At 37.9% G+C, this 26,782-nt stretch overlaps 1 protein-coding gene across 1 annotated transcript in view; it reads left to right on the plus strand.

Moving 5' to 3' along the window:
• The window catches only part of CFAP47 (cilia and flagella associated protein 47), a 477,175-nt gene that overhangs the window by 296,159 nt on the left and 154,234 nt on the right, over positions 1-26,782 (plus strand). Inside the window, exons 48-49 of the mRNA XM_071213189.1 lie at positions 811-954; positions 1,556-1,729. Of these exons, the coding sequence (XP_071069290.1) occupies positions 811-954; positions 1,556-1,729 (318 nt within the window). The remainder of the gene's footprint in view (positions 1-810; positions 955-1,555; positions 1,730-26,782) is intronic.

Genomic DNA, 26,782 nt, shown 5'->3' on the forward strand with positions numbered 1-26,782 from the left:
TATGAGATATGGAATCTTTGCTATCTGAGCTGTCTATACCTTTAGAACACCTTTTAGTATTTCTGATTAGGTGGTGCATGTGTAATCCAAGATCATTTTGTCATTTGTCATTACAAATAAAGTAATTTGTAAGTCAAACGAAGTGGCATTCCTCTAGATATTAAATAATCCATGGGTGGGTCTATCAGGTGATTTTCCTTTATGACACTGAAAGGACGCACAGTCATCCTTTTGCCTTATGATCAAGGTGTTTTTTTTTTGTCTTTATTTATTTATTTGAATGTTCCATTAAAAATATATAAGGTCCCTATATACCGCCCATCCCCCTCACCCCACTCCTCCCATATCAACAACCTTTTTCATCATCATGGGACATTCATTTCATTTGGTGAATATATAATTTTGAGCACTGCTGCCCCATATGGATAATGGTTTACTTTATAGTTTACACTTTCCCCCAGTCCACCCAGTGGGCCATGGTAGGACATACAATGTCCAGCAACTGTCCCTACAGTACCACCCAGGACAACTACAAGTCCTGAAAATGCCCCCACATCATATTTCTTCTTCCCTCTCCCTACCTACCTTCAGCAGCTACTGTGGCCACTTTCTCCACATCAATGCTACATTTTCTTCCATTACTAATCACAATAGTTGCAGAATAGAGTACTTTTTCTTAACAAATTCGACTTTCAAATGGATATTCTTGAGAAATATAAGTAAAATTGCAATAAGTAGTTATATTAAAAGTAACAAGAATTAAAATGTAATCTAACTTTTCCTGTTTTCTACCTCCTTTTCATGCTTTAGAGTAATAAAACAAAGAATGAATGGAAATTTCAAGTCACTATACAAGGAGAATGGTTTTATGGACCTTCTATTTTATACGTTGGAACAGGTGAAACTGCACTATATCCTCTTACATTCAAACCTATTTTGGAGTGTGAGATCATGGTATGAATTCATTGATTATTTTCCCATTGTTAGTATGCTGCTAAAACAATGTATTGTGCTAACCTATGTTTAATTGATGATAAAACTATTTTTGTAGAAAGGTTATATGTTCCATGAGTTTGATAATTAGTGTTCAATATTTGCTTGAAACTTTAATAAAAGTTTTAACTTAGATAAAATATCTGGAAGTCACAATGCCACTGACTGCCATTACTTATATCCAGATTTTTATAATTACAGAACAAAGTAAAACCATTGTTTGTTTTGTTTCTGTTCACTAAGTAACTTGGTACATCAATCAATATTTTCTTAGATGACATATTTTTTGCCGAGTATATAAACCTGTATATAATTGGTATGTATGAAAATGATTACATAAACTCTGTAATTTAGAGAAATTAAAAGGAAAAAAATAAGATCTTTTCACCAGAAGATTATCTTTATTAATCAAGTAGAATCATTTTACATGAACTGGAAAAGACAATGGCTCACACCTCTTAGCTCATTTCACTAACCAGAATCAATATTAATAGGATAGGGAAGGTTTTAAGGCATTAAATTATGATTCTGATAAACCTAAAATTTGGCTGCTTTGTCACAGGGAAAACTTATTCTCAAAAATGAAGTAGATGGTATGGAGCACATCTTTGAAATAAAAGGGATTGGGAAAAAACCTCTGGCCTTGGAACACATCACTGTAGAGTGCCAAGTGGGGATTATAACTAATAAGCACATTATGATACCTAATTACACAAGGAATATCTTAACATATAAGGTAAGCTTTTTAAACATTTTAGTATGGAAGTATTTTTAGAAGTATGTTGAATTACAGAAATTTTAAAAATATTTAATTTTACTTTATCATGTGAAGTAATATAACATAAGGATATGCTTACAATTCTATTAATTAGCCCAGCAGGCATTAAATTTAATTTCAATTATAAAGTTAAACCGCATGAGCCAAGTTTTATCACTGTTTTAGTATATAATCATAAAACGCATTAAAATCTACTTATTTGAGTCATGCAGTTTTTTATTTATTTCAAGCATATTTTTAAACATATTTTATTAAAGTTGTGAACTTACAAAGCAATCATGCACATGTGTGGAATTTCCCTACAACATTCCTCCTCCAACACATTACACTGTTGTGGAGCATTTGTTATAAATTATGAGATAATATAGTCAGACTATTACCACTAACTATGGTCTATAGCATATATTTGGTATGTTTTTTCCATACCCTCCTATTATTAACAGAGTACATCTCTGGCATTGATGCAAGAATATTACAATATTGCTGTTGAATATGGTCCATAGCTTACGTTAACTGTATTTTTCTCATGCTTCTCCACATTCTTAACACCTTGCAATAGTGATGAACATTTGTTCTAGTTCATATAAGGACATTCTTGTATTTGTGCTATTAACCACAATTGTCATCCATCTCTGGGTTCACTGTGTTATTCAGTCCGTAGATAAATCTCTAGCGTTCTTTCAATTGACATTTACATCCCTAGCCTACCCTTTCCAGCCACAATCCCATTTATAAATCAACTGTGTTAGTTCTACTGACTGTAATGTGTTACTATCAACTCTATCCATTTCCACATTTTTACAGTCAAGTTAATTTAAAACTTCTACATACATTAAGCATCAGTACCCCTTCTCAGCCTAGTCATGTATATTTTTGCTTGAATAAATTTTACATAATAATAAAAGGCTTTTTCAAGAAATTTAAAAGCAGCTTAAATATTTTAAAGTGAAATATATCAACACAACAAAATTTCAGAAGATCATGCTATCATTTACCAGTCTGAATAATATTGGGAATGTAAAGAAATGCATAATTCCTTGCATCTTTATTTTTATGAAGTTTTATTCTTGACTTTTCTCACCTGACATTTAAGCCAGTCCTGGGTTTGTTTCTTTTGTCTTTTCCACCCCATCCCTTTCTTTATCTCTACTTTGTTGTGTGCCCAATAGGATCCTTGAAAGAAGCTTAGCATCTCATTTTCATAGGTGCTGGAATTATTATTTTTTAAGTGAATTGCAGAAGTTTGAAACTCACTGGGTTTGCAGTCTGAATTTTTCTAATTTTAAGCAATACTTGCCTAGATTTTCTTTTTTCACTAGATTGCAAAATGGAGTGAATATTTTAAAGGGAAATACCATCTTGTCACTCCCCTGTTAAAACCCTTCAAAGTCATCACATTACCTTCAGAATCACATCCACATCCCCTGAAGAGGTTTATAATGTCCTTGAATAACTTTCCTTGATTATCTGTTCAGCGTCATTTCTTGCCATCCTGACTCTAGCAGCAGTTACATCTTTGTGTACAATATTTATTTTTCTACTACTTGGAAGTCTCTACCCCAGCCCCTACCATCCCTCTCTCTGAGTCTAAGTCCTGTTCCATCCGTTAGGGCAAAGCTTGGATGTCATTCTCTCTAATAACCTTTCCCTGTCCCTATAAGTCCAGATTAGATGCTTTCTATATTCTTCCATATCATATTTTTTTCACCTGCCCCACTGTCATATGTATTGCATCATGTTACTATTACCTGTTTATTTTATTTTTTATCTCCCTCAAGACTATAAACAATGAGAACATGGGCATGTCTCTCTTATCCACATTTTTATACCTGACATAAATCAAGCACAGAATAATTTTTCAAGAAAGATTTGTTTAATGAATGAATAAAAACATAATGTGTGGGAAAGGAAAAGAAACAATGAAAGACTTGGTAGAGAAAATACATCATGACAGCTGAGATTTGCCATAAATAAGGAGAACATAAATTTTCTACCAGCCCATTTCCTCTTACAAAATATGCTGGTGAGAAGACAAAAGTGTCTTAAAAGTTGGTGCAAACAGGTTAAGGAAAAACCTATAATTTGAATGCATTGGTTAGTTCACTTTATTGGCAGTGATGAAGATGATGCTTATGGCTTTTTGTTGTTATTTTACTCTTCACAATGAAGGTTTTTGTTTTTTTTTTTTTAATGTTACATTAAAAAAATATGAGGTCCCCATATAACCCCCACCACCCTCATCCCAGTCCTCCCACATCAAACCTCTTTCATCATTGTAGGACATTAATTGCATTTGGTGAATATATTTTGGAGCATTGCTGCACCACATGGATAGTGGTTTACATTGTAGCTTACACTTGCACCCAGTCCACCCAGTGAGCCATGGCAGGACATAAAATGTCCAGCATCTGACCCTGCAGTACCACCCAGGACAACAAAACGTCCTGAAAATGCCCCCACATCATATCTCTTCTTCCCTCTCCTTACCCTCAGTAGCTACCATGGTCACTTTCTCCATATGAATGCTACATTTTCTTCCATTACTAATCACAATAGTTCCAGAATAGAACATCAGTAGGTTCACTCTAATCCATACTCTATTCCTCCATCCTGTGGACCCTGGGATGGTTATGTCCACTCCACCTCTATATTGAGAGGAGGCTTAGATTCCACACGGATGATGGAGGCAGTTCTCCTGTTTGCAGTTGTAGACACTCTTGGCTCCCTGGTGTGGTGGTTGACCTTCACCTCCATGTTAGCTGACTGGAGTAAGTTCATTAAACCAGAGGGTAGGAGTTGCAGGTCTGTTGAGGTTCAGGGCCTGGCTATCACATGGACAGTCCAGAGATCCAGGTCCCCTGAGCATATGACAAACCCCAGCACCAACCACAGGTCTGGTAAAATGACAGGAGAGTCTTATAAACAAAGGTCACATCTGAGTCCAGCTCCATCACACAGAAACACAAACGCCAAGGAAGGGCCAAATGACATGGCACTGAACTCCATCTGCCATGACCATAGAACCTGTGGGTCGCTGTAGCCCTCAGAAGAACTGATACCTGGGCTTGTATCTACTTTGGCTGTCTCTGGGACCCTGCTGAGGTGTGCATAAGGGTGACCCCTCTGATGACTTCCTGACTCTCTTTTGGAGACTCGTAGCCATATAAACTCTTTTGTCCTTTCCATTTCCCCCTTTTATTCAAGGTCAAAAAGCATTTTTGACACCTGATATTTCATGTATGCTGAAATATTCTGCTGGTCTGAGTTGACCCTTTTTTTTTATTCAAGGTCATTTTCTAGTTACATCATCAGCTGGTACTTGGTAGTAATCCCTCAGTACCAGTGAGACTCATCCCTGGGAGTCATGTCCCACGCTGTGGGTAATGTAATGCATTTACGTGCTAAGTTTGGCTTCGAGACTGGCCACATTTGAGCAACAAGGAGGCTCTTAGGAGGTAGTTCTGGGAAACGGACTTTGGCCCAGTGGTTAGGGCGTCCGTCTACCATATGGAAGGTCCGCGGTTCAAACCCCGGGCCTCCTTGACCCGTGTGGAGCTGGCCATGTGCAGCGCTGATGCGTGCAAGGAGTGCCGTGCCACGCAAGGGTGTCCCCCGCGTGGGGGAGCCCCACACGCAAGGAGTGCGCCCGTGAGGAAAGCCGCCCAGCATGAAAAGAAAAAGCAGCCTGCCCAGGAATGGCGCCGCCCACACTTCCCGTGCCGCTGACGACAACAGAAGTGGACAAAGAAACAAGACGCAGCAAATAGACACCAAGAACAGACAACCTGGGGAGGGGGGGAAATTAAATAAATAAATAAATCTTTAAAAAAAAAAAAAAAAAAAGGAGGTAGTTCTTAGGCACCCTGTAGCTCTAGGCCTAGCTCATATTTCAGGCATGCAGGCTCACAAGTATAGTCATTAGTATCAAGGGCTCATTGTTGGACCATCCTTCTTTATTGGTCTTAGTCATTGCATGAAGTTATTTTTTGAATATAGGTCTTTCTAAAAGAATAATGTTATATATTAACTGTTTATTTGATTAAATATATTAAGTTGATAGCTTTTAATTTCAATTATTCTCACAAGCCATATTAACTGATGGCTATATTTCTGACATGTTAATACACAAATTAATACTGAGGAATCAAATAAATTTGCCTTTATAATACACATTTGCAGTGAAGTTCTTTCTGTAATTAATGATATTGACTATTACATTTGTGAAATATTATTTAAAATATTAAAAATACTGTTCACATGTTCTAGGTCTTCCTAATATTTCTGTATTTGTATTGTTCCTCCATTTGTTGAAAAGCAGAAGCATGTATGTATGACCTAAGAAATATTAGTCCCTAGAGGTAGTATCAATATATAAAGTATCAATTTTCTAAATATGAAAAGTACCATTAATTTTACTCTACATGTACTAATGAGCACATATTTGGATTACCAGTTTACCTATCCTTTCAGTCTTAATATTTGGAATTATTGCTTACTTTTCAATGGAAATTCCCTTGGGAAACACATGAGATGCTGTCAAGCAGAAAAACTAGGGTAGGAAGCTTTGCTTTATAGTGTCAGGTTTCATCATATACTTGCTTTGGGTTCACTGAGGGACCACTGAAATGTTTCTGATTCTCCATCTTTCTTCTCTGATCTGTAAAATGAAGAGAGAAAGTTGACTTAATGAATTCAAGTCTTCTCTCTCTCTCTCTTTCTCTTGCCCTCTATTATGCAATATCTTCCTATTCACTGGATTACTTCCTTTAACCTATAAATATTCTCAAAATTTTCCAACATGAAAGAAAACTTCTCTGACCATACTCCCTCTTCATCTATTAACTTATTTTTTCCCATAATTACTAAACTTCTTGAAAATCTATATTCTCATGGTTACTTCTTATTTTATGGCATACAAGTTTTAGCTCCTCTAATCTGCTGTGACTGCTGCCTCAACTATCACCCAATACTTTTTGTTCAAGAAATATTAATTATTTCCTAAGTCACATGCTTTACCATCCTTTTAGTGTAGGACACTATTAATCTGCCAACTCAACACTCTTCAGCTTTTATTTTATAACATTCTATATTTCTCATCTCCCTACATTTCTTGGTTATTCCTACTCTGGTTCTTTTCCTTCTCTAACCATACGATTTATTTTCAAGTTTCCACCTTCAAAAACATTCTTGTTTATGTACATCATCCTACTTTACAGTTTCCTAGGTTCAAACTATCATATTCTAGTCACCAATTGCACATACATACTTTTATTCAAACTGTATCTCTAAGCTCCAGCCCCTCATTATCAATTACTTGCTATACAGCTCTACTTGATATTCTGATTTGAGTTGATACTCTGTTTCCAACTCAAACTAAGTATATCCTTCTTAGATCTTTTTCCTTATTCTATTTTTAATTTGCTAGTAGCCATTTTTATGATGAGTTGCATTACAACATCCTATTAAAATAATTAAATGATTAAAAGAATAGGCAAGTGGATGTGGCTCAAATGGTTAAGCTCCTGCCTCCTACATGGGAGGTCCTGGATTCAGTTCCAGTGCCTCCTGAAAAAAAACAGAAACAAGCAACAAGCAAAACAAATGAATAAAACCAACTCTGGGAAGCCAATGTGGCTTAGTGGTTGAGCACTCGCTTCACACATAATAAGGTCCTGGGTTCAGCCACTGGTATCTCAGAAAAAATAAAATGGTTTGAAATAAGTTGGACTTTATGAAAGAAAAAAAAATCAGAGAACATAATTGAAATTTAGAAAATGTGCTATAAAATTTTATAATAGTGACAAAGTAATAGAAAATAGATATGCAATAAGGAAGGCAGGAAAGACAGGACCTCCAGAATAGTTGCATGACAACTTCCATAAATTCATTCCTCCTTAAAAGCATCAAAAACACTGGCAATAGCTGTAAAAATCAAAATTTTCAGAACTCTGGAAATGAGACAAAGACTTCAAACAATACAAACAACATGAGAAGTGGTTATTCAAGAAAAACTGCTGAATCTTGGTAGGGGCAGGAGAAGTTGTGACATTTTCTCTTGGTATAGTCTCATCCCCCTCTCCTCAGCATCAAGTTAGTCTTGAAAATCTGCAGTTTCACAACACTGGTAGCTGTGAAAACCGGTAACCTTGAAGCCAAGGGAAAGGGCAAAACGTGTGTGGATATCCTCAAGAAGTCCCATCTCAAGTACATTGTCACTTATTAACCTGTTTCACAGTTCCCTAAAAACACCCCATTAGCAAGATATTGTTATTATTTAACTTGTCTCAGAGCTTGCTCTGGTGGAAAGACCCTATCCTCAAGGAATTTATCCAAAATCCTTCAGCAGCAATTGTTTAACATTGTAGTTTTGGAGACTGCAATAGCAGTTGAGGCCAACAAGAATTTGGTCAAAAACTTGAAAGGAAGACCTTGGAACAAGATATCCTTTGAAAGCTCTGACATATCCCTGGGAATCAAGCAGCCTGCATGCATGTGCAGGGTTGTGGACTTGCTCAGGAAAGACTTCAAAGAGCTCTGATTTACTTTATTTGGCTGCTCAAAAAATACCATGCAATGGTTGGCTTAAACAATGAGAATTTATTTGCTCATGGTATTGAGGCTAAGAAAAAGTCCAAATCAAGGCATCATCAAGGCAATACCTTCTTCCCAAAAACTGATCTTCTTGAGCTAGCTGCTGGTGATCCTTTGTATTTTGGTGCCTCTGTCACATGGCAATGCGCATGACAGCCTTTCCTGGTCTCTCCATTTTCTACAAGTTTTCATTGAATTTAAGCTTCTTGCTTCTTTCTGTGTGTCTGAATTTCATTCTGTTTATGAAGATCCATCCTAATTAAGGTGGGCTATTGCCATCCAAAGGTACTATTTACAATAGGTTCACAACCACAGGAATGGATTAAGTTTAAAAATATGTCTTTCTGGACTATATACACTCCAAACCACAACAAACTCTGATCTTTTAACTCTGACTAATATAGAAGCACCATTTGAACTTAAAAAGGAGGCTAAGACAGAGTTGTAAACTACCTGAATTCTGAAGGTGTGTCAGAGTACACATACATTTTTGCTTGGCAATGGTGGAAGACCTGTTGGTTCAAGACATTTAAAGAAATCTGTGACAAACAATTGCTGAAAATTAAGCTAAGCAATATGGTAATTTAAGTGGGCACACACTACAGTGAATACAAACTTTATAGAATTAATCTAGGAAAGGCAGTAAACCATAAACCACAAAAACAATGACAAAATAAGAACAACAACAATAAACACTGGGAAGGCGAGGTTCTGATTTCCAGAGTGAATATATTACTTCATGTACAATACACAGTTTTCAACAAAATTTATGAGGCACACAGATCAACAGGAAAGTATGAACCAGACACAGAAAAATTAGCAGTTACTAGAAACTATCCCTGAGGGGCCTACTTGTTGTATTGACTAGACAAAGACTTTAAATCACCCCTTTTAAATATGTCCAAATGAACTAAAACAAATAATGTCTGGAAAAGTAATGGAAAATAAGAATTGTAAAAAAAATCAGAAATTCTGAAGTTGAAAATTATATTAAATGGGAGGAAATATTCAGCAGAAGAACTCAAAAATAGATGTGAGGTGGCAGAAGAAACAACAAATTTGTACGTGAAAATAGATCTAATTTGAGGAAGAGAAAAAGAATAAAGATTAATGTACAGAACCTTAGAGACCTGTGAACAGCATCTAGCATACAAAAACAAGCAAAATAAGAAATTAAAATGGCACACTAGAAAATATCTAACTCAAAATCTTACAGTAATGGAAGATTAGAGGAACAAAATGGCATAAGCTATATAGAAGACCAATAGGAAAATGGCAGATGTAAAACTTTCTTGCTAGTATTGCATTAATTGTAAATGAATTAATACACTCAACTTTAATATCAGAGGTTGGGAGAAGGATTAAAAAATGAAAATGATCCAGCTCTATGTCATCTGCAAAAGACAAACTTTAAATCCAATGACAAAAATAGGTTGAAATTAAAAAGATGAAAAAAGATACACCATGCAATTATTAATAAAAGAGAACTGGAGTGGCTGGACTATTTTCAGGTAAAATTGACTTTGGGACCAAAATTGTTACTGGAGACAAAGAGAGACATTTAACAGTGATAAAATGTTAATCTATCAGAAAGACTTAACAATTATCAACATAAATGCACATAAAAACAGCCTTAACATACATCATACAAAACCAACTGAATTGAAGGGAGTACTAGACAATGATAAAAATAGTTGATGACTTAAATATCCTACTATCTGTAATGGATAGAACAATTAGCCAGTAGATTAGCATTCATATAGAAGACTTCAGTGACACTTTAGATCGACTACATCTAACAGACGTCTATTGAGTGCTTCATGCAACAATAGCAGAATAAACATTCTTCTGAAGCATGCACACATGGAACATTTTTCAGATCATGTTCTAGACCATAAAACAAGCCGTAATAAACTTTAAAAGGATGGGGTCATATAACATATGTTCTTTGACAATAATAGAATTAAATTAGTAAACAATAATGAATAGAAGTTTGGGAAATTCACAAATGTGTGGCATTTAAAACAACATATTCTTAAATAGTCAATGAGCAAAGAAGAAATCACAAGGAAATTGGAAAATAATTTGAGATTAATGAAAACAAACAAACAAACAAAAAACACAGCCAACCAAAAATTTATGAGTTGAAACTAACCCAGTGCTTAGTGGGAAATTTATAGCTACAAATGCCTATATTATAAAGGAAGAATACTGTGTGGCTTCCACCTAGCTCATGTGCACAGTCTTCCTTATCCCAGACTTGCCTATGATCCCAGCAAGGGTTTTCTTGGCTGTCTTTTCCCCTGGTTCTTTCTGTTAAACTTACAGCTTTTCTGGCACTTTGCTTATATCAGAGATATCAGCCTCCCCTTAGTTTCTTCTCCACTGAGAGTGGTATTGTTTCAACACTACTGCCAGGTAAAGATTTTCCACTCTCTTTTCCAAATAAAGTCAGTGTCCTCAGGCAGAGCTGCAGATTTCATCATCTTTCAGGCTTGCCTCTCTGCCCAGACAGACACATACCCATGCCATGAGTGAGCCCTGGGGTGAGGGGGAAGGTGGCAGCCTCAGTTTTCCCTGCTTGCCCCACAAACATGGAAGGAGACTTTGCTTTAGAGCAAACTGTGGGTGGGGGTGGTGATTGGGGTGCCAGTGCTTTTGGCAGTGCCTGGGGTACAGCTTTTACCCTATGAGTAAAGGCTGGGTGGGGGAAGAGAGGCCAGGTACCCCAGGGAGCCACACTGCCTGGAATCTTCTGGAGCTTCTGCAATGTGAAACTGGGGGATAGGAGGGATGGGATGAGAAGGGTGAGCAACCTGCCCTTCCTGGGCTGAAGCCATTGCCCCAAACTGGGAGAGAGGGTGCATTGTCTTCTTGGGAGAACTTGCCCTGGCAGAGCTTCCATAACCCAGAGCTGGGGATTATGGCTCAAAATCAAGTTCTCCCTGCTCTCACAAGGAAGTGGTAGGTTCCCTTAGATATATGTTTCTATACTTGTATGCCCTTAGGACCATTTCCGCAGACTGTAACTGATTGCTTTTATTTATTTATTTTATATTATTATTTTAAAAAAATTTTCTCCCCTTCCCCGCCCCCTCCCCCAGTTGTCTGCTTTCTGTGTCCATTCACTGTGTGTTCTTCTGTGTCCGCTTGTATTCTTGTCAGCGGCACCTGGAATCTGTGTCTCATTTTGCTGTGTCAGCTCTCTGTGTGTGCGGTGCCGTTCCTGGTCAGGCTGCACATTTTTTGCACTGGGCAGCTCTCCTTACAGGGCGCACTCCTTGCGCGTGGGACTCCCCTATGCAGTGGACACCCCTGTGTGGCATGACACTCCTTGCGTACATCAGCACTGTGTGTGGGCCAGCTCATCACATGGGTCAGGAGGCCATGGGTTTGAAACTTGGACCTCCCATGTGGTAGGTGGATGCCCTATCTATTGGGTCAAATCCACTTCCCTCATTGCTTTTAATATGTTCTCCAGTTATTTTGTTGTTTTGCTGGGGAGATGGTCTGCTCAGCTCCTCGCTCCACTGTTATGGAAGCTCCACCCCTGCACCCCTCACTCTTCACTTAAAAGCAGATATGGCTCAAGCAGTTTGGCACCTGCTAACCACATGCAAGTTACCAGGTTTGGTTCCTTTGCCTCCTAAAGAAGATGAACAAAACAGTGAGTTCATGCAAAGGACTGACACTGCAACCTGACACAACAGGATGACAAAAATAGATGATGCAATGAGGAGATGCAATGAGGAAATACAAGAAACACAACAAGCAGGGAGAAGAGGTGGTTCAAGTAATTGAGCACCTCATTCCCACATGGGAGGTCACAGGTTTGGTTCCCAGTGCCTCCTAAAAAGAAGACAAGCAGACCAAGAGAGCACACAACAAACTGACACACAGATCAGACAGTGAGCAAAAACAACAAGGGGTGGGGGAAGAAATAAATAAATAAAATAAATCTTTAGAAAAAGTATTGTGATAGGTAATATTGCATATATAAGACCATCTTTCTCTGCAACTGAACAAATGTATGTTAATACTTGTAGCAGTTTGATATATAGTTAGGAGTTCCAAAAATAGATATTGGATTATGTTTGTAAACTGGTCTGTACCTAGGCTTGGTAATACAAAATTCTGTTATTTTGCATCAACACCCCTTTGGCTGACTAATATAATACTATATACAAGATGTTAATATCAGACAAAAAACCCACATTGTGCTAAGTGAAAGAAACCAGACACAAAGCACTACATATTTTCTGATTCCATTTATATAAAATGTAAAGATAAATCAATTTATAGAGATGAAGTTAGATTACTGGTTATTTAGGGCTGGGGAAGGACTGTTAAGGGGTGTGGAGTTTTTCTTTTTGGAGTAATGAAATTTTTCTAAAATTTTTTGTGGTATGAATGCACAACATCGTGATTATACTATTAATAAAAACCATTGATGGGGAGCCACTGAGGCTCAGTGGTGGAGCACCAGCTTCCCACATATAAGGTCCTGAGGTTCAATGCCGGACCCCTGGACCTCAAAAAAAAAAATCCATTATTATACACTTTGGATAGATCATATAGTATGTAAAAATGTCTCAACAAAACAGCTTAATAAAAAAACAAATAAATTAATGTGCAAGAATAGTCAGAAATAGCAGCTATGTAACAGCAAGGGAATCATAGATTCATTTTTTATTTTGTTTATCATTATTGTTGAAATAATAAATGTTCTAATAATGATTGGAATGATAAATGCACAACTATGTGTTTATACCAAATACTACTGATTGTACATTTGGATGAATTGTATGCTTTATTAATATGTATCAATAAAATTTATTTGTTTTTAAAAAAGGAAGAATGATTTCAATTCAATGACCTAAGAAACAATGAAAAGAAGAGCAAACAAAATACAAAGCAAGCACAAGGAAGACAATAATTAAAGATTAGAGTGAAATAACATGATACAGAGAATAGAAAACATTACAGATAATCAAACAGAAAGTCAGTTATTTGAAAAGATCAATGAAATTAACCAATTTACTTTGACTGACCAATTTAAAGAATTAGGAAATATCAACTTCTACCTGCAAAAATAAAAATTAAAGAATACTAAGAACAATTGTATGCCAACAAAGGTGATAAATTAAAATAAATGATCTAAACCTAGAAAGACAAGTACCACCAAACTGACTCAGGAAGAAAGAAAATATTATGGGCCTATAACATGTAAAAATTGATTTAATAATTTAAAAACTTCCCACAAAGAAAAGCCCAGTCTCAGATGGCTTCAGTGGTTAATTCTATCTACATTAAAGAAGTAATAGCAACCCTTCCAAAGAATAGAGAGGAGAAAACATTTTCAACTCTTACTATCATACCAATATTATTCTTATAATGAATCCAGACAAAAACATAAGAACAGAAATCTACAGAACAATTTCCTTTAGGATCATAGATGCAAATATTCTCAAAACAATACTAGTAAAATGAATTGGGCAGCATATAAAAAGGATTGTATGCCATGAGCAGGTGGAATTTAATAACATAAGAGTTTAACATTTGAAAATCAGTCAATGTAATATACTATATTAATGTTTAATAAAATGACAAAAACCATATTACGATCTCAGTAGATGCAGAAAATTTGATGAAAACCAACATACTTTAATAATAAAAACACAAAACAGAAGTCAGTAAGCTCTTTTTGGGGGGCTTGCAAGGCAGGAAGTGTTTGGGCATCAATTTGGAGAGACTGCAACAGAAGTAGTGCTTACTAAAGGTAGAATTGTGGGTTTCTAGCACTGCGGTTGGAAGTTGTGGGGAGGCACGTTCCTTCCCCTTAGGGCTGGTGGCCGCAGCATTCCCTGAACTGTCGGTAGTGCAGTGGCATTCCCAAGCACTGTGTTCCCCAGAAGAGTGGGCACCAGGTCCGTGACCCCTAAGCCCCTGTAGCTCACGTTCCACAGACCCACATACCCTGAGTCTGCAATATGCCAGACTTCCCTCTCCTGAATCCAGCGCTCCCTGAGGTATGAGATCACCCTAGCCCTCTGGTTTTGGACTGACTCTGTGAGTCGCAGGGATTTGGTGGGAGGTACAGAGGGACCAACAAGTGTGGGCTCAATTTTCTGCCCCCCCCCCTTTTTTTTTTTTGAGCTTGGAGGAGCATACCAGCTGGCTTGGGGAGATCCTGGGAAGAAAGGATAGGCGAATCTGCTGAGAAAGCCCAATTTACCTAAACACCCTGGGATAGGAAACTTGGTCTGGGAGAAGGTGGAGTCAGAAAAACAATTAGCCATCCCCTCGGACACCTAAGGGAGAGGGACTGTAGGACGTGTTTTTCAAGCTTCCAATATCATATTTGGGGTTTCTGGTGAGGTGTGCATGCTCTCTTTTAGGAAATTAAGAGTCATTGTTTCCTCTGTTGATTTGGTTCACCAAGGACCCACTTGAATCTCCTACCGGACCCCTCACACAGCTTTCCTGCTGCTCTGGGAGAGAGGGAAGTGAGAAAGGGAGAAAGGGGGAAGGTCAGACTCCTAAGCATTGTATTCAAATGCAAAGAGGATTCCTTGCTTGAAACTTTGCCTGGTCTTTTTTGTTGGTTTCTTTTCTTGTTTCTCCTTCTTCTTTATCCCCCCATGGCCCTTTCTTCTTCTTCTTTTTCCTTTTTCTTGCTTGCTTTCCAACCCCCCCCCCACCTTTCCCCTCTTTTTTTTTCTTTCTTTCTCTTATTTTTCATATTTTTGTATATTAAGTGCCATAGGGAGCACTTCACATTTATTGTGTTACCTCATCCTCGATTTCCTATTTTCAGTGTGTACTGATTTTGGCTACCAATGGTAGCCCTCTCCTCTACATCTTTCTATCCTCCATCATTTATTGTTTCTCTTACATTCCACCTCTCTTTGTTTAGCCCCCAATTTTTCTGACTTTTTATTTCTAATACCTTTGTTCAGTTTTCTGTCTTTTATTCACTCTCTATATTATTGTCTTTTCTTTTCTTTTTCCCTCTATCCTGACCACATTGGTCTCTTAATTCATACTATATTCCTCCCCATATTCAGTTTACTGTCTCATTATAGGTACTCCACTATTCTTACTGTTATAACTCTACACAACTTACATGGCTCTAATATTCATTTTCCTAGATCTCACATGGTTCTTCTGTTAACATTTACTATCAATACTACTATTATCCTTTTTCTTTTCTCACTCTTTTTGGTTTCTCTTACCATAATATTTTCCTACAAGTGAACTTAGCCAACAACAAGGAAATAGAATAAGAAGAACAAAGTGACAAGAAGATTTAACATACACACAAAAACAACAACAAATTAAACCCCAAGACTAGACAAAGAAGCTCATCAACTGAATAAACCAACCAAGATAAAATGATGACCAGAAAGCAAGAAAAAACTACAAATCAAACCAATAATTAGGAAAACATTGCCCAATCCAATGAACAAACTAAAAACCAGGAAGAGAAGTGGAACACCGAGCAAGTAATTAAAGCTATCAAAACATATATTAGAGACCAATGTAATGAAGTGAAGGAAGAGATTAAGAATATGAAGAAAACAATTGGAGACAACATAGAAGAAACTACAATCATGCACAAAAAGATGAGAGGTATGATGGGGATGAACAGCACAATTCAAGAAATCAAAAATACACTCTCAACAAATAACAGATTTGAAGAGGCGGAAGAAAGAATTAGTGATGTGGAAGACAGTACATCTGAAATCAAACAGATAGTAGAATTGATAGATAAAAAGATAGAAAAAATCCAGCAGGAACTTAGGGACCTTGTGCAAAATGCACAAGCATACACATTATAGGCATCCCAGAAGAAGAAGAGAAGGGAAAGGGAACAGAAAGGTTATTGGAAGAAATAATGACTGAAAACTTCCCAAACCTACTGAGGGAGATGAGTGTCCATATCCAGGAAGCACAATGCACCCCAAATAGCATAAATCCCAACAGGCCTACCCCAAGACATATACTTGTCAAAATATCCAATGCTCAAGATGAAGAGAAAATGCTAACAGCAGCAAGAGAAAAGAGAACCATCATATACAAAGGATGCTCCATGAGATTAAGTGCTGATATCTCATCTGAAACCATGGAGGCAAGAAAGCAGTGGTATGACATAGTCAAGGTACTAAAAGGAAAAAAATGCCAACCAAGAATACTCTATCGAGCTAAACTAGCATTCAAAAATGATGGCAAGTTCAAAATACTCACAGATAAACAGAAACTAAGAGAGTATGTCAACAAGAATCCTGCCCTTCAAGAAATACTAAAGGGAGTTCTGCACAAGGCAAGCTTCTGGGGAGTGTGTGAGTGTTCATTTTGTCATCAGGGATTATATCATTGGGTGGAGACCCATACAATAAGAGTGAAGGTATACCCACATACTGGGGAGGACTGATATTCTCTACAGAGGGAATTGTATCTCTTGAGAGAATCAGTGGCTCTCAATGTGCAAGGCAGTCAAGTATGTGAAGCCCTCAACATTTTTGCAAGTATCTCTGAACATGCTCCCTGAAGTAATCAAGATTGATTGTCATTGTGGGCCCTGAGGGGAGGTGTTGAATACGTGGAATCAGGGTAACTGTGGGCTAATGGAAATGTTCCACAAGATCATGCCATGACAGATATAGATCATGTTAAATTACACCAAAAATGTATAAAAGTCTATAGGCTAAAATGTAAACCATAATGTAAAACAGAAAATTTAGAAAATTTAGAAAATCGTATAGTCTAAAATATAAACCATAATGTAAACATAAATGGAACCATATTTGAAAGCTGTCATTTCAATATCTGTACATTAGCTGCAACAAATATAATATGAACATGTAGAAAGATCACTGTTGCGGAAGGGACAAAGACTTTGATGTTGGATATGTGGGAGTACCATATATTGTATATGTGAATTACTGGGACCTAAAACTTATGTCAAGAGAAACTTAGAAATTTAGAAAATCGTATAGTCTAAAATATAAACCGTAATGTAAACATAAATGGAACCATATTTGAAAGCTGTCATTTCAATATCTGTACATTAGCTGCAACAAATATAATATGAACATGTAGAAAGATCACTGTTGCGGAAGGGACAAAGACTTTGATGTTGGATATGTGGGAGTACCATATATTGTATATGTGAATTACTGGGACCTAAAACTTATGTCAAGAGAAACTTAATAATCAGGAAAAAAAAAAAAAGAAAGAAAGAAAGGAGGTAGACACTGAGGAAGAAATGGAAGAAATTGCCTTGCCACTGTACATACAAGGCAACACCTGTAACAGTGATGAAAGGCAAAATATCAAAAACAAAGCTTTTTAATTTTTTCATTTCTTTGATACCCCAATTTATTTTTCCTTTATTTAATTTCTCTAAATTTCTGTGTATTCTATATCTAACCTTTAAACCCATCACTATATTCCATTTTTCTATTAATGGAACCTGGCAATATATTGGGCTTCCTTTTTGAAGAAGTTTTGGACTACAGAGAGGTTCAACTATGGCGGGGGAGGAGCACTTGTGTGGGGTGTCATTGGTGGGATGCACATGGTTGGGAGGGAGTTCTCCAGGGCAAGTATACAAGGTACATAGAAAGGTTTGGATATTTTCATAGTGGTTTCACTTGGAAACGACAGATGAGAGAGTGATGAATTACTGACCAGGGGAGCTCTATCTCATTCCCCAATGGAACAGCAACAATCCCCCAAGTGCAATGGCAAAGACCAATAAAAATGGATGATCCAAGGATGAGCCCTTGATACTGATGACTAGGATTATGAGCCTGTGTGCCTGAAATATGAACTAGGCCTATAGCTGTGGGGTGCATATGTGTTACCTCCTGAGAGCCTCTCTGGCCACTCTGTAAACCAAACTCAGCATATAAATGCATTGCCTCAACCCCAGCATGGGGCATAACTCCCAGGGATGAGCCTCCCTGGCACTGAGGGATTACTACCAAGCACCAGCTGATGATGTAACTACAAAAAAACCATGAACGAAGAAAGTCAACTCAGACCGGCAGAAATCTCAGCCTACATGTAATATCAGGTGTTAAAAACTGCGTTTTGACTTTGGATAAAAAGGGGGAAATGGAAAGGACAAGTGAGTTTATATGGCTAAGAGTCTCAAAAAAAGAGTCAGGAGGTCTTCAGGGGGTGATGCTGATGCATGCCTCAGCAGGGTACCAGAGACAGCCAAGGTAAATGGAAACCCAGGTTCTGGTTCTCCTGAGGGCTGCAGTGACCCACAGGTTCTATGGTCAGGGCAGATGTCTCTGGAGTCCAGGGCCATGTCAGTTTGCCCTACTTTGGAGTTTGTATTCCTGAGTGTGATGGAGATGTACTCAGATACATCCTATCTACACATGCCTTTTCTGTCACTTTTACTGGACCTGTGGTTGGCATTTGGGTTGGTGTATGCTCAGGAGACCTGGATTTCTGAACTGCCCATGTGATGGCCAGGCCCTGGGCCTCAGCTGACTTGCAGCTCCTACCCTCTGGTTTTTTGGCCTTCCCTGGCCAGCTGTCAGGGAAGTGAAGAGGGTCAACCACCACACCAAGGAGCCAAGAATGAATGCCTACAGCTTCAAGCAGGAGAATTGTGTCCATCATCTATATGGAATCTAAACCCCCTCTTGATGTAGAGGGGGACTGGACATAGCCATCCCAGGTCCACGAGATGGACGAATAGAGTATGGATTAGAGCATACTTAACTGGTGTTCTGCTGGGGAACTATTGTCATTAGTAAGGGAAGAAATTGTAGTAATGATTTGGATAGAGTGGCCATGGTGGCTGCTTATGCTTGGGAGAGGGAAGAAGAGATATGTTGTGGGAGCATTTTCACAATTTGGAGTTGTCCTAGGTGGTGCTGCAGGGATGGATGCTGGACATTGTGCATCCTGTTGTGGCCCACTGGGTGGACTGGGGTAAAGTGTGGACTACAATGTGGACCACTGTGCATGTGCTGCATTGGTTCTCCAGAATGTATTCGCCGGGTGCAGTGGATGTGTCACAGTGATGGAAGAGTTTGTTGATGGGGTGGGGGGGGCATGGGTGGGGTGGGGAGTATATGGTAACCTCATATTTTTTAATGTAACATTTGAAAGAAAATAAAGAAACTTATATAAATAAATAAATAAATGCTTAAAAAATGAAATAAGGAGTGTTCTGTAAGAAGAAAGAAAAAATCAGGAGAGACTGAGTTGGAGGAGAGTGTAAGAACAACTAAAAAGAAAAGAAAAGGAAAAAATCAAACAAAATGTGACAAACATAAATCCAAAGAAAATAAGACTAATATAAATGCAAAACAATTGTGAGAGACAAAGATGGACAGTACATATTAGTGAAGGGGATAATCCTGCAAGAAGAAAGAACAATCATAAACATTTATGCTCCTAACAAGGGCACCTCCAAATACGTGAGGCAGACACTAGAAAAAGTAAGTGACATAATAGATGCCCCTACAATTTTAGTGGGGGACTTTAATACACCACTGTCACCTTTGGACAGAACATTTCAAAAGAGAATCAATAAAGAAACAAAGACTTTGAACAATATATTAGAGGAACTGGACCTAATAGACATGTACATAACATTATTCCCAAATACAGCAGGATATACATTCTTCTCAAGTGCACATGGATCATTCTCCAAGATAGACCATATGTTAGGCCACAGACAGAGTCTCAATGAATTCAGAAAAATCAAAATCATACAAAATAATTTCTATGACCACAGTCGAATGAAGTTGGAAATCTGCAAGGGCCAGAGACCCAGATTTAGCACAATGATATGGAAGTTAAATAAAACATGCATAGAAAAACAATGGGTCAAGGAGGAAATCTCAAAATAAATCAGTAACTGCCTTGATAGGAATGAAAATGATAACACAATATATCAAAACCTGTGGATTGTGGTAAAAGCAGTACTGAGAGGGAAATTTATAGCCATAAATTCATACCTCAAAAAAGAAGATAGAGCTAAAATTGAAAAACAAACTTGGAGGAATTAGTAAAAAAAAAACCCAGCAAACTAAACATGCAGGAATAAGAAAGAAAATAATAAAGCACTTGAAAAAGTAAACAAAACCAAGAGCTGGTTCTTTGAGAAAATAAATAAAATTGACAAACCCTTAACTAGACTAACAAAGAAAAAAAGAGAGAAGATGCAAATACAAAAAATAAATAATGAGAAAGGAGATATCACCACTGACCTCACAGAAATAAAGACTATCATAAGAGGATACTTTGAAAAACTGTATTCCAACAAGAAGGATAATTTAGAGGAAATGGACAAATTCCTAGAAACACATAAGAAACCTACATTAATGAAAGAAGAAATTGATAATCTCAACAAACCAATCGCAAGTAAAGAAATAGAATCAGTCATTAAAAACCCCCCAAATAAGAATTGCCCTGGGCCAGATGGCTTCACAGTTGAATTCTACCAAACTTTCTGGAAAGAACTAACACCAATCTTCTTAAACTCTTCAAAAAAATTGAAACAGGAGGAACATTACCTAACTCATTCTATGATACCAACATTACCCTAATAAGAAATCCAAACAAAGACACCACAAGAAAGGAAAATTTCATACCAATCTCTCTAATGAACCTAGATGCAAAAATCCTCAACAAAATACTTGCTAATTGTATTCAACAACACATTAAAGAAATTATACACCAAGACTAAGTGGGATTCATTCCTGGTATGCAAGGATGGTTCAACATAAAAAAAATCAATTAATGTAATACAACATATAAACAGATTGAAGGAAAAAAAAATCACATGATCTTATCTATAGATGCAGAAAAGTCATTTGACAAAGTACAGTACCCTTTCTTGATAAAAATACGGCAAAAAATCTAATAGAAGGAAACTTTCTGAAAAAGATAAAGAGTAAATATGAAAAACCCACAGCTAACATCATTTACAATGGTGAAATCCTAAAATCTTTCCCTCTAAGATCAGGAACAAGACAAGGATGCCCATAATCACTCCTTCTATTTAACATAGACTTAGAAGTACTTGATCGAGAACTGAGGCAAGGACCAGACATAAAAGGATCGAAATTGGAAAGGAAGAAGTCAAAATTTCACTATTTGCAGATGATATGATCTTACACATAGAAATCCCTGAGAAGTCTACCACAAAGCTTCTAGAACTTATAAATGAGTTCAGTAAAGTTGCAGATTACAAGATAAATGCGCAAAAATCTGTAGCATTTCTGGGCACCAATAATGAGCAATCTGAGGAGGAATTCAGGAATCAAATACCATTTGCAATAGTAAATAAAAAATTCAAATACCTAGGAATACATTTAACTAAAGATGTAAAAGACTTATGCATAGAAAACTACAGAACACTGTTCAAGGAAATCAAAGAAGACCTAAATAAATGGAAGAATATTCCCTGTTCATGGATGGGAAGACTAAATATTATTAAGATGTCTATCCTACCAAAACTGATCTACACATTCAATGCAGTCCCAATAAAAATCAACACAGCATTCTTTAATGAACTAGAGAAACTAACTATGAAATTTATTTGGAAAGGAAAGGCCCTGAATAGCCAAAGACATATTGAAAAAGAAAAATGACATTGGAGGAATCACATTACCTGACTTCAAATCATACTACAAAACTACAGCAGTGAAAATGGCATGGTTTTGTCACAAGGATAGACACACTGACCAATGGAACCGAATTGAGAGTTCTGATATAGATCCTCATATATACAGCCATATAGTGTTTGACAAAGCCACCAAAACCTTTCAAATGGGAATGTCCTCTTCAACAAATGGTGCCTCAAGAACTGGATATCCATATGTAAAATAATGAAAGGATTACTAACTCACACCCTATACAAAAATCAACTCAAGATGGATCAAACACCTGAATATAAGAGCCAAGACTGGCGGCGGACTTGGCCCAGTGGTTAGGGCGTCCGTCTACCATATGGGAGGCCCGCAGTTCAAATCCCAGGCCTCCTTGACCCGTGTATAGCTGGCTCATGCACAGTGCTGATGCGCGCAAGGAGTGCCCTGCCATGCAGGGGTGTCCCCCCAATAGGGGAGCCCCACGCGCAAGGAGTGCGCCCCATAACGAGAGCCGCCTAGCGTGAAAGAAAGTGCAGCCTGCCCAGGAATGGCGCCGCACACACGGATAGCTGACACAACAAGATGATGCAACAAAGAGAAACACAGATTCCCATGCCGCTGACAACAGAAGTGAACAAAGAAGATGCAGCAAATAGACACAGAGAACAGACAACCAGGGTGGGGGGGAGGGCAAGGGGAGATAAATAAATAAATAAATATATCTTTAAAAAAAAAAAGAGCCAAGACCATAAAGACCTTGGAAAGCAATGTAGGGAAGCATCTACAGGACACTGTAATACGAAACGGCTTCATGAACTTCACACCAAAAGCATGAGCAGCAAAAGAATAGATAAATGGGATTTCCTCAAAATTAAACCTTCTGCACCTCAGAGGAATTTGTCAAGAAAGTAAAAAGAGAGCCTACACAATAGGAGAAAATACTTGGTAACCATATATCTGATAGGAGACTTATGTCTTGCATATATAAAGAGCTTCTATATCTCAAAAATAAAGAGACAAACAGCCCATTTAAAAAATGGGAAAAAGATTTGAACAGACACTTCTCTGAAGAAAGTATACAAATGGCTCAAAAACACATGAAAAAATGCTCAAAATCACTAGCTGTTAGGGAAATGCAATCCAAAACAACAATGAAATACCATCTTAACTCCGGTAAGATTGCCAGCTATCAAAAAATCAGAAGACTGGAGAGGATGTGGAGGAATGGAAACACTCATCCACTGCTGGTGGGAATGCAGAAGGATCCAGCCATTCTGGAGGACAGTTTGGCAGTTTCTCAAAAAACTAGCTATAGATTTGCCATATGACCCAGCAATTCCACTTCCAGGTAGAACTGAAAACAAGTACACAAACTGATATATGGCCACCAATGTTCATAGCAGCACTATTCACTATTGCCAAAAGTTGGAATCAACCCAAATGCCCATCAACAGATGAATGGATAAATAAAATGTGGTATATACATACAATGGAATATTATTACTCAGCTTTAAGAACAAATACTGTGCAAACACATAAGATAACATGTATGGATCTTGAGAACCTCATGTTGAGTGAAGCAACCCAGGCATTGAAGGACTAATACTACATGACTTCTTTGATATGAAATAAATAAACCAAGCTGTCTCACAGAGCTAGAGACTGGATGATAACCTTAAAGGAAGTTGGGGGGTAGAGGAAGGTTGTGAGCTGACACCTATATGGTTGAAATCTATGATAAGCTGGAGGTTCATATTTGTACAGGGAAGGGATAAAATGGGGGCATAGGAATACCTTTGGTTGGGGCTTTGTGGGCTTGAGGGGGGCTAGGGATGGGAGGATGGGTCAGATGGCCCAAGAAATTGGGGGAGGATTGGGGCAACATTTGAACATAGGAGATTGTCAGGTATGTGTTTGAAATTATAATGTAGAGAAAACTCTTTAGAAAATACAATATGGAAGGTTACCTGTTTAAAATGCTTAAGAGGGGGCATATGACACAGGGCAAGCTTCTAGGGAGTGTGTGAGTACTCATTTTGTCATAGTGAGTTATATCATTGGGTGGAGACCCATACAATGAGAGTGAAGGTATACCCACATCATGGGGAGGACTGATGTTCTCAAACAGAGGGAATTGTTATCTCTTGAGAGAATTGATGGCTCCCAGTGGGTCAGGGCAGTCGAGTGTCAAGCCCTCAACATTGTTGCAAGTATCTGTGAATATAGTCCTTTAAGTAATGAAGATTGATTGTCACTCTGGGCACTGTGGGCAGTGGGAGAGAGGTATTGAATAGATAGAATCAATGTAACTGTGGGGTAATCGATTTGTTCCACAAGATCTTGCAATGATGGATATAGGCCATGTTAAATTACACCAAAAATGTATAAAAGTCTGTAGGCTAAAATGTAAACCATAATGTAAAAAGTAAGATAACTAAAAATTTAGAAAATTTTATTGTCTAAAATATAAACCATAATGTAAACAAATATGGAACCTTGGTTGAAAACTATGTTCCAATATTTGTACATCAGCTGCAGTAAATATAATATGAACATGTAAAAAGATCATTGCTAGGGAAGGGAAAAAGTGTTTAATATTAGATATGTGGGAGTACCATATATTGTATATATGAATTCCTGTGATCTAAAACTTTTGTGAAGACAAACTAATAATTAGACAAAAAAAACAAAGGATGTAGACCTTGAGGAAGAAATGGAAGAAGTTGCCTTTCCACAGTACGTACAGGGCAACACCTATTGCAATGAAGAAAGGCAAAGCATAAAAAAAAAGGATTTTCTTTTTTTTTTTCATTTTTTGATACCCCAGTTATTTTTACTTTATTTTAGTTTTTCTAAATTAGTATGTATTCTATTTCTAACCTTTAAACCCATCATTATATTCTATTTTACTATTAATGGAATTTAGCAATCTATTAGGCATCATTTTTTAAGTAGTTTTGGACCACAGAGAGTTTCAGCTATGGCAGGGGAGAAATAATGGTGTGGGGTATTAATAATGGTTGGGAGGGAATTCTCCAGGGCATGTATACAGGGTACATAAAAATGATTGGATATATTCATAGTAGTTACAGTTAATAATGACAACTGAGGGAGTTCTGAGTTCCTAGCCAGGTCAGCTCTATCACATTCCCCAGTGGAACAGCAACATTCCCCCAAGTGCAATGTCAAAGACAAACAAAGAAGGGTGGTCCAACAATGAGCCCTTGATACAGATGACTATGCTTTTGAGCCTGTGTGCCTGCAATATGAGCTAGGCCTAGAGTTGCAGGGTGCCTAAGAGTTACCTCCTGAGAGCCCCAATGTTGCTAAAATGTGGCCACTCTCTAAGCCAAACTCAGCATGTAAATGCATTACCTTCCCCCCAGCATGGGACATGACTTTTGGTGATAAGCCTCCCTGGCACCAAGGGATTACTACCAAGCACCAGCTGAAGATGTAACTGGAAAAAGCCCTTGAATAAAAGGGTCAACTCAGACCAGCAGAATATTTCAGCCTACATGTAGAATCATGTGTTAAAAACTGTTTTTTGACCTTGTAAAGGGGGGAAATGGAAAGGACAAATGGGTTTATATGGTTATGAGTCTCCAAAAAAGAGTCAGGAGGTCATCAGAGGGTCCCGCTTTTGCACACCTCAGCAGGATTCCAGAGACAGCCAAAGTAAATACAGTCCCAGGTACTGGCTCTCCTGAGGGCTACAGAGACCCACAGCTTCTATGGTCATGGCAGATGGCTCAGGAGTTCAGGGGCATGACAGTTGGCCCTACTCTGAGTGTGATGGAGTTGGACTCAGATGTGACCTTTCTACAGATGCTCTTCTGTCACTTTTATTGAACCTGTGGTTGGTGCTGGCATTGGTGTATACTCAGGAAAGCTGAATCTCTGGACTGTCCATGTGACAGCTGGGCCCTGACCCTCAGCGGACTTGCATTTCCTACCCTCTGGTTCATTGAACTTATCCCGGCCAGCTAACAGGGAGGTGAAGAGGTTCAACCACCACACCAGCGAGTCCAGAGTGCCTACAACTGCAAGCAGGAGAATTGCATCCATCATCCATGTGGAATCTAAGCCCCCTCTCAATATAGTGGTGGATTTCACATAACCATCCCAGGGTCCACAGGATGGAGGAATAGAGTATGGACTAGAGTGTACTTACTGATATTCTACTATGGAACTATCATGATTAGTAATGGAAGAAACTGTAGCAATGATGTGGAGAAAGTGGCCACGGTAGCTGCTGAGGGTAGGGAGAGGAAAGAAGAGATATGATGTGGGGCATTTTCAGGACTTTTTGTTGTCCTAGGTGATATTGCAGGGACAGATGCTGGACATTGTATGTCCTGCCATGGCCCACTGGGTGGACTCAAGGAGAGTGTAAGCTACAGTGTAAATCATTATCCATGTGTTGCAGCAGTGTTCCAAAATGTATTCAACAAATGCAATGAATGTGCCACGATGATGAAAGAGGTTGTTGATGTGGGAGGAGCATGATCAGGGGAGTGGGGGGGGGGGTATATGGAGACCTCTTATATATATTTACTTTAATGTAACATTTTTAAAAAACAGAGAAAAAAATTTAAAAAAATTAAAAAGAAGTCACTAAGCTATGAACTCCTTGACCTTATAAAGAACACCCATGGAAATCCCACAGATAGTATCATTCATAATCGTAAAACATTGAATGATTTCTCCTAAGAGCAGGAATAAGACAAGAATATATACTTCCACTTCCATTCAACATTTCACTGGAATGTGTATATAGTGAACCTAG

Source organism: Dasypus novemcinctus, chromosome X, assembly GCF_030445035.2.
Source record: "Dasypus novemcinctus isolate mDasNov1 chromosome X, mDasNov1.1.hap2, whole genome shotgun sequence".
Lineage (NCBI taxonomy): Eukaryota > Metazoa > Chordata > Mammalia > Cingulata > Dasypodidae > Dasypus > Dasypus novemcinctus.